The 9,549-nt window shown below is 33.8% G+C and overlaps 1 protein-coding gene across 3 annotated transcripts; it reads right to left on the bottom strand.

Moving 5' to 3' along the window:
• Nucleotides 1-1,000: 1,000 nt before the first annotated feature.
• Nucleotides 1,001-7,454, bottom strand: LOC110817805 (Transducin/WD40 repeat-like superfamily protein). 3 transcript variants are annotated; one of them, XR_015813017.1, is made up of 15 exons: nucleotides 7,090-7,454; nucleotides 6,933-6,995; nucleotides 6,638-6,693; nucleotides 6,259-6,339; nucleotides 6,074-6,147; nucleotides 5,729-5,811; nucleotides 5,014-5,120; nucleotides 4,694-4,836; nucleotides 4,573-4,620; nucleotides 2,998-3,050; nucleotides 2,512-2,596; nucleotides 2,343-2,409; nucleotides 2,131-2,241; nucleotides 1,442-1,538; nucleotides 1,001-1,297 (listed from the first exon to the last, which is right to left on the bottom strand). XR_015813017.1 is itself a non-coding variant. In XM_088206779.1 (14 exons), exons 1-14 carry the CDS (start codon nucleotides 7,308-7,310, stop codon nucleotides 1,197-1,199), a joined length of 1,287 nt encoding a protein of 428 aa, XP_088062905.1. In that variant the 5' UTR covers nucleotides 7,311-7,453; the 3' UTR covers nucleotides 1,001-1,196. The 3 variants fall into 3 exon arrangements, 2 of the variants coding, with proteins under 2 accessions (XP_088062905.1, XP_021902199.1); XM_088206779.1 differs by lacking the exon at nucleotides 1,442-1,538 and having other exon boundaries at nucleotides 4,573-4,614; nucleotides 7,090-7,453; XM_022046507.2 differs by lacking the exon at nucleotides 1,442-1,538 and having other exon boundaries at nucleotides 7,090-7,451.
• Between the last annotated feature and the right edge of the window lie 2,095 nt (nucleotides 7,455-9,549).

Raw genomic sequence — 9,549 nt, forward strand, 5'->3', positions numbered from 1 at the left:
AACGCCAGCATCGTTTTGCATGCGTTATATTTAAAAGTTGAGTCGTTTTATATACCTATTTTGTATTTAGCCAGTAAACCTATTTACCTCTTCGGATATAATTTGCAAAAGATAATTTTTTATGGTGAAAAAATTGAGAGATATTTTACATTAACTAGAAATATTTATTGTAAAGTTTTTTATCAGGAAGTGGTGGATTTTGTTTGAATGAAGACAAATCTTAATTAGATTTAAGTTTCAAATTTTTCCTACCATAAAATTCACATATGTACATTGTATTATAAAATTAACATTAATTAGCATACCAAATTTTGCAAACTGTAAAACAATTCAAAAAAAAAAAAAGATATTGAGATGAATATCTAGAAATATACAGAAAAAACGTTAGGGTTACTTATAGTTAATTGGTACCAGAATATCATCTTCTTTCTTAAATTCACCTTTATATGCAGTAACTTAATATTTTATAATAAGAAATAATATTATTAAAAATTTAAATCCACTTTACTAATGTTAGAAAATGGTCTAGAACACAATAGTATTACTCATAAATGACAATTCTAACGCTTGTCTAGTGATTTTTTTTCTGTTGATTAGTAAAAAAATGGTATATTTTTTCTTATTCACCCTTACTTAGAGTTATTTAATTGTTTATAGTAAAAAATAACATTGTTAAAAGCTCGAGCTAGCGTTATTAGTATTTGATATGTACATGAAAACAAGAATTTAATTCGATCATAATTGAACCAAAGGAAGGAAAAAGTTGGATATTATTTTAGGAAAAAACTATAATATACTTTATCTTGATAATTTAGAAAAACTATAATCCACAAGCTTAATGCTAATTGTCATACATTCTGTCCTAGAATTTTCTATACCAATACTCTTAAGGCATTTTTCTATACAGATTCTTGAACAACAGTACAGTTTCTCTTGGACAGATTCTCATTTTCGTCGAGGTGTTTGATTTCTTACAATGATTTTTGAGATGCAAGAAAGATTGATGACAGGCAACAAGAAAGCCTTATATTGTATTAAATAATTATCAAGGAGTTCAGAGTTACATTTATGTTGAATAAGGAATTGTACAAATAAATAGGCAAATGAAGCTTGTTGTAATCATTTGTGAGAAAAAATTGCAATCTGTATCCGAAGAGTGAATGGTATCGCAGCTATTAAGCATTTTCATGCAGGCTTCATTGTTCGAGTTGCCCATCAATATCACCCCTGTTCCCCTCACAATCACTCGTCATGGAAGCCAAGGAGAAGCTCCAAACAGAAGCACAGTTTTCATGGCCTACAAGAGAGGAAGACACTTTGTTAAATGATTTATATGCATTCGTTTCGCTAAAGAATGGCTTCTATCTTAATATCAATGATTTTCTTGCTGTGGAATTTTGTCATTCAACAAAATAACAACCACCTAATCAATTAATCATACCCAAAGAGAAACTGAACCTTCAAAGCTGAAACTTGAAATCATCATTGTTCGATGATTTCAGTTAATCAATTAATCATCATTGTTCGATGATAATTTACTGCAAAGTAAACTGGAAACTTTAGCCACAAGTGTCATCCTTAAAGGGATTATATATGCGGGTATCATATGAAAGCGACTATGTTTTTTATGTCCAGTGAAGGGATTACTCCTGAAGTTTCACTGCTAGATGATGAAACTTCAAGAAATAACCCAATAAAGAAAAGAATTTGTGGTAACTTATCTTCTATCAGTTCCTTAAACTGATAATTCTCATCAACAGTGTCCACAAATTGAAAGAAAGCCCCATCATTTTTAGAAGAAAATAAAATAAAACATTATTTTTTCATACGGTTGTTTTAAGGTAATGAAGGTCATAGCAGGCTAGCATTAGAAACCAGAAAGTTCCATGCTTCCATTTATCCAATGCCAAAACTATAGATCAGTTCTCAAGTCCTCGACAATAACGTTCTTGGATTGGAAAAAAGTCTACACACTTCCATCAAATTATTACCATAAACAACATAATTGACATCTCTGTAAAGTGCAACTCGACAAAAATAGGTTGTCCAAGACTTAGAGACAGTTTAGATATCTTAAATACTAAAATCATCTACAGAAAATATTTTGAAGCATAGAGCGTTAGAAAATACCATTCAAATGCAAATCCTCACTGCCATAATCTGGAATAAGAAATCTTCGGTGTCCTGACGATGAGGCAGCCATTGGCAAGAACGGATGGAAAGAAAAACCGTTAACAGTGTCTGCAAGGTGTATAATGGAAGCAAAATGTTAGGCATTGAAGAACTAAAGGGAAAACGTGAGAAAATAATCAAGAAAATCATTAAAAGATGTTGCCCACTACCTGCTGCAGCCTGGAAGCCTGATATCCATTGCCCAGTTTGTAAATCATATATATGAACAAGACCATCCTTGAAAAGTTGGAAGCAAAAAGGAAAGCAAACAAAGTTAATTATTGATAAAGCTATCATTTTCTATTGTGCTACAGTAATTGTAGAAAACTCAAATGATACCTGACCACCAGTGCCAAGATATTGGCCACAGGGCTCGATATCAAACAGTATTCGTTGGTTTGTGTGCTCGGCAGATCTATATAACCTACCAACACAAAGAAACATGGCATTTCATTGTTGTCAATGCCTTTATTCAAATAAGCTATTTTAGCAAGCTAAAAATATGCAGCTTGGAGTGCCATGTGCAAGCTGCAAATGGCCAGAAAATGCCATTTAACGCACTCTTCCGCATTTAATACGAAGATCAGACATTAGTTTTAACTTAAAGTTTGCAAGATATTAAATGCAATTAAAGAATGACTTTTGCTTTCTTTTAGATCCCATTTAACTTTTAGGTTGTCCTAGGTTTCAGCTCTTTTAGTTGCTCAAGCTTCCAAATTTTGCTTTATGCCCGCATTGGCTTTCAACTTGCCTTATTTATTAAATCATAGTAGTTCATATTTGACAAAGAAAAACTAGTTAAAAGATAACATTAAACATACATACTTGTACACTACTTCGACTGCTTTTCGCAAGTCCCAACATAGAAGGTAAGGATCCTGGAAGAATTTGAAAACAATTAAGTCTATACAGGGTCAGAAAATGCATATTCACAGTGCATGGTAATGCATGCAATCAAACTATCTGAAGAGCTCATGAGAAAATGAGCATTATGGTCAATAACCACAAGCCTGTACAAAAAATTGCATATGACATTAGATAGAGTAATTTTTGCTCCAAGACAGGAGTCCTATCCTCCTTCCATTAATTAGCAAGTAAATAAAAGAAGCTCACACAAAGGTGGGTGATAGGGGGGAGGGTAATCAAAAGGCAAGGCTGGAAACTTTAGGGGGTTAGGATTAGAAAGTTTTAACTTGTCTTCATGAGATTGTAGGATTAAAGCTCACTGCCTCATCCATTGGGGATCTGTTTGATTTCTGCCAGCAAATATTGCTATAAATATGATATGTATCCATATCGCCATTCCTTAGTTTAAAACAATACCAACTGGTATTCTTGAAATAGTTGGTTAAGTGATCCAATGACAAAAGTGAACAAAAAATTTGGTTTCTTGTATCCATTATCCATGCAATTATGAACTCTTCTCTTTAAAAACATTAAAAGAAAATGGGTATGCGGATCAGATTCGATCATCATTTCTTTTAATTCTTTAAGGTGACTTGCATCATTTTAGGTGGTATAAGATTGAGTTTGCACGTGTTAAAATTAACAGACATACCTAACTGAACCATCCCTACCCCACCAAATGCAAGCATGCAAAATCATCTGCTAAAACCTTATGGAATTTTTGGTAGGTCAGAACAGAAAACAAAGACTGCAGCAGAAATCCCCTGCTGCCGTAAATCAAAACCTTACTTCTAGCAGATTGGTAGAAATAGGAGTAGATTACATGAAGTTTAGATTTAACTACAATTTCAAAATTAATAATGTAGTCCCAACATATCAAACATATCAATTTGAACCATTTTTTAACTGATGTTAAAATATATTTATGACATATTAAACACATGACTATTAATAAAAAACGACATAGTAAGCTGTTTTGCTTGTAAAAACACAAATTTTAGTTTCTATAATAAAGAAAAAGCAAAAGTAAATGTAGAACTGAAAGTGTGCACGAGAAAATATTTGAGCAAATTAGTAACTCAAGAAAGAAATTTAGTTTATAGACTGACTAAAATATTACTTATGAAAATAATGAACCCACTTATAATTATCCCCACACATCAATTACCCATGTGTAATTTGTCTTAAAAAAGTTATGGATAGGGCTTAGTAATAAAGGTTTGTCCTTTACGACCGGATATTGAACACATTTTAGATATTTTTCCTCTTTGGCAGATAGGCATAACAGTTAGCTATTATGTGAAATATTTAGTTTCAATTCCTCTTTGATGACACGAAAATAAAGTAGCAATTCTACCACCAAATGCTAACTGACAGAGTTCCTCAGATAAGACACTCCTAAAGTTGACAACCTATCAAGGAATTTCTTTTTCTAAAATCTAAAGAAAGAAAAGTTCTTCCTCAGATAGCAACAAACATATTGACAGATGTTACCTTTCGACCTCCAGTATACAGATAGTTTCCATCCCTTGAGAACTGGACCTAAAAGGAAAATACATTTTGTTGGTTCATTGTAAAATGAGATCCAAAAGAATGACCATACATGCTCGCTTACATGTGTAACACCGCCTTCTTGACCATGTAAAACATACAAGAGTTCCATATTATCCTCCCTATAAATTGCAGTTGTCTGGCTGTAAGAACCAGCAGCAAGCATTCCAGTTTGAGTTGAACAAAAAGCAATTGTAGATATAATACCTGTGAAACAGAAACCAGCAGAGCCAGATATACTTATGAAAACCTCAAGTGAGAGTTGGAGAAAGCAATAGCCAATATAATAGCCCCAAAACAGAAGGCAGTAGAGTAGAATATACTTGAGCCTTCTGCGTTAGTCATCCACTAACCCATCTTGAGGAAGTAGACTCCAAACAATACCTGTTTGGCCCTCTTTACTTCCTTTAATTGTTGAATACTGCTGAAAATCTCTACCAGGGCGATGTATATCAAATACCCTAATAGATTTGTTGTAACCAGCAAATATCCTGAAGAAAAATAGGACAGAAAAATTGTAGGATCATCAACTACCTTCCAACTGGTGACTATTCCTATGATGTGGAAATCCCACCCATGAGCCAGTTGATTGCACAGAAGATATATGAAAACATAAAAAAAAGCACTATGGAAAAAGTTTTCTAGCATAAGTGCTCTTCAATTTTCAAAATATAGAGAAGCTCTCTAAGGGAACTTTCTATTAAGGAAAAACTTATCATTTACAAAATAACTCCTGAAAGATAATACTGACAGCTCAAAATCATAAGAGTGAATACTATGGGTTAATATTGGTAATGGTATTTGTTTCAGATTGGAATAACACATTCATCAATGACCAAATTCATTCATAATAAATGTCATGCACCATTTGGGCACAGATAGATTGTCTTGGATCCTATTATGATTCCTGACATAAATCTAATGACATACATATTATCGAATTTATTTAGATCCAATACTTCATATTCAATTTTAAAGAAACATACTATCTTTTTCTTATATCTGTCCATACTAAACTGAAAATTGGGTGCAATACACAACTAACTCATACTATAGCAATATGAAACGAGTTAACCTTTTTCAGATAAAGTTTGCTTACTTTGTGCCAGCAGGATTAAACCCAATTGAAAATGCAGCAGTGATCTCATCCATGGCATCATAAGCCCGGTATGTGCAACGCAGCTGCAAGTGTGAGTGTCAGTGAAATGACAGAGCAATTTAAAAACAATTAAAGGAGCAGAAAAATGTTGAAAACATATACTAGATTTCCAAAATAGCCATCTAGAATCCATAAAGAAAATCTAAAGGCTTAAGAAAGGCCCATGCACTTTCTGCAGAGAAAAAAGGCCAAAAAATCAATTGAGAGTTCAGAATATCACTATTTCATCTGTAAAGGAAAAAAGCGAAGAAAAAAAATAAATTGAGGGGAAAGAAGAATCAGTACCTCGCCAGAATTAGCATCCCAAAGATGAATGGGATGGTCTCGAGTAGTACTTGCAAATACACAGGTTCCGGGGTCTGAAATGCCGACCAATTTTCATTGAATTCCAGTCAGCGTAAATTATATTCAGTTATTTGAATGTACAGGTCATTTGCATTTATTTAGACTAAGAAAGATCACATTCACACCTGATGAAGACATGAAAGGGTACCAACAGAAGTCATAGACAGATTCTCCTTCATTTACAACAAGATTTGCAGTGTAGGAATCTGTACCATATACGATTATCATAAATAAAAGCAAAATTTTTAAAAATTTGAGAGAACCAAACTGAACAGCTTATAGAAAAGTAGCTTAATCAGGTTAGTATGGACATTGATTAGTGAACACTGCCACTCTTAGACCGAATACCATGCAAAGAAAAGTTTGCAGCTATACACTATTCCTTCCAATTTTTTGAGATAAACACTATTCCTTCCTAGTTTTCATGTTACGACGTAATTCAGTTAGAATCTATGGCAAAATATGATAAACTCTTTGATAAATAGCTTGTAAAATCAGACTAACCTTCTTCAGGGAGTACGGAACAATCATTAACATAACCAGTGCTTCCACTTTCTGGCCTGATGAAGAATTGATTAAGGAAAATAAAAAACCCTAAGTAAAGACGTAACATTCCATATCCAATATATACAAGGCAGAAAGACAATATTATCACAAAAAGCAAACCATTTCATTGTTCTTGCATTTCTTAAGAAGACTGTTGCCTCATTTCAGATATCAATAACGAAAGAAGCACTATCAAAATACAAAGCAGATATCAAAATCAACCAAATTATCTAGTGATGCTCAACGAACTTACAAATAGAATACGCGAAAAGTGTTATCCTCTGAACTCGTGAGAAAACACGATCCATCTGGTGACCTAACAAACAGATAACCATGACACAAAGTTCAAAACCAGAAACTCAGGAAACGAAAAAAAAAATGAAGTAAAGAAAAAAAAAACAACTGCGCACCATTTGACGCCTTTGAGGAAATTGTTAGGGTTCCTGACGGTCCTGAACTGTTGAAAGAAATGGAAGGTTCTCTGCGGAGGGACATCAAACCTCATCGAGGGCCATGAGTACACTTCCTGCTGATTATGTTGTGCTGTATCTGTGGATTCAATAATTTCGATTAATGAATCATTTGTTTGGTGCTGTTGAATTTCTGGAGGATGCTCTTCCTCTTCTCCCATTTGCTTTCAAAAAGAAAGAAGTTCCCAAAGTTGCCGCCAAAAGTAGTGTTTTCAGCTTTGGAGGTTTCAGCAGCTGCTGAGCAGAGTGACGATGTTCGGGCCCTTCCGAAATTTTTATTACCGGAATTGTACGGCCTGATATTTTACCTTTTTTTCGGTGCAAAATTTTACACGGGACACTTTTTTTATAGTTTAAAAAAAAAAATTATTAGAAATATCAACAGGAATAACATTTATCTCTCAATTTTTATTTCTCCAAAAAATATATTCTAGAAAAAGAAATATTATTTTAAATTTTCATTTTTAAATATTTTAGGTACTCAAAATGCATTTATAAATATTCCGAATTACCTATACATATTTATGAATGACTCGAATTTTTATGCAAGTCAAAAGATATTTTTGGACAATGTACAATAATTTGCGATACAAAATCAGAAAAGGTGATAAAATTATGTTATAAAAATATCTATTTTTATAGTGTAAAATACAACATAAGTATTATTTTATTGAGTTTTAATATTCTACAAAAGTTGGTGTATACTTTGCAGATATAATTGTTTGTAACAAGGAAAAAGACAAATAGTAAATGCATTTCAAAAATCGATCTCAATAATTAAAGTTACAAGTTTGTTTCATCATTTAGTTACAAAATCTCAAAATAATTGTAACACCCACAAATTTTTTTTTTTAAATTAAACAAAAGATAAATATAATCTTTATTATTTTATTTAAAATAAAAATAAAATAAAATTGATGGAGAATTAAATTGAAAATAATTTAAAAAAAAAAGAAAATTTAGATTCTGTAAGTATTTTTAAAAGAAAAATCGAAAAACATAACCCGAAACGCAATTTTGTGAAGTTTCATCACGTCAAACGTCCGGTTAGCAGCCCTGACCAACCAGGACGCGCCAAGTGGTAGAGACGTTGACGTCAGAGGCCATGTGGGCGATCTGCGTGCCTGCGATCGAACAGTTGAGGTCCGTTCCCGTGCGCACGTACGACCTGGATGCGCTCCCTCCCAAACGCGATCGAACGAACAGATTTAAATACAATCGGACGGTTCATAATGAATTGTGATGGACGATTCAGATTGGATCACGATGAACGATCCAGATTCACTCCTTATTTAATCGCAATCGGATGGTTCAGATCAAACGTGAGGGACAGCTCAGATTAAAAGCGGATGGATATAAATAACCTTCATCCGCACCAATCTCTAACTCTAGCCGCCAGAACTCCTCACCGGAGAAGACAACCCAGCCGTCGAAGAACCGACCGCCACACCGGAACCCTTTCCAACCACTAAAAAAAGTAAAAACTTTTTCTTTTGCATGAAATTCAATTTTAACCTCATTCATGGCCAAATCGGAATAAAAAGACTGGCCAATTGGCCAAAAAATACCAATGAAGCCCGGCGGCGCCACCGTGGGAAATTTCACAAAATACCTCTGATGATACCCTTCCCAATTCCCATTTCGTATAATTTTTCCACCGTTGTAATCAATGTTTTTTTTTTCTACAGGTTGACCGAAACAAAACACTCAACCGCAACGTGAGCCGAAGGAGCTGCCGCACCAGAGAGTCTCGCCGCTAGTGAGTTTCGATTTTTCGTATTTTTTCAGGCAACCGAGACCCTTTAACGTATCTTCTCGGAAGGATCGATGCAAAATCAACCGAAAATGGCCGAAAACGGCTGACCTGAAGCGGACTATCTCCACTCGCGGTGGTGCTGTCGCTGAAGCACGGCGGAGCCGCTGTGCTGAAATTTCGAAATTGGCTGAGTGGGCTTTGGGACTGATTTTGGGTTTATTTGAAACATTTGTAGGTATTATTAGCGTGTTTCAGTTTTCAGAGAAAAATTTAGGGAAACCAAGGACCGCTTATAGGTGTAGTAAACAGTTTAGCTTTTCGGACGTCAAATCAAGTAAGGATCTCTCACCCTATTCTCTATCATAAAACTAAAATTTAAATAAATAATAATGTGGTATTTTGTACGATTTTTACAAACATGCATAATTAATTACGGATTGTTAATGTAGCCGGAACCGAAAATTACCCACTACTGTTATTGATTGTTTTTACAGTTTACCTACATGATGGTATCTTATTTATTCATTTTATGATTTTGAACGCATGCATGGTTTATTTTATGTGTTTATTGCTGAATCGGAAAAAATAAAGTTTAAACGGTAAAAAAATTGTGTGATTAAATAATTATATGAAAATGCAGTCTT

Source organism: Carica papaya, chromosome 7, assembly GCF_054855325.1.
Source record: "Carica papaya isolate Zhongbai chromosome 7, ASM5485532v1, whole genome shotgun sequence".
NCBI lineage: Eukaryota > Viridiplantae > Streptophyta > Magnoliopsida > Brassicales > Caricaceae > Carica > Carica papaya.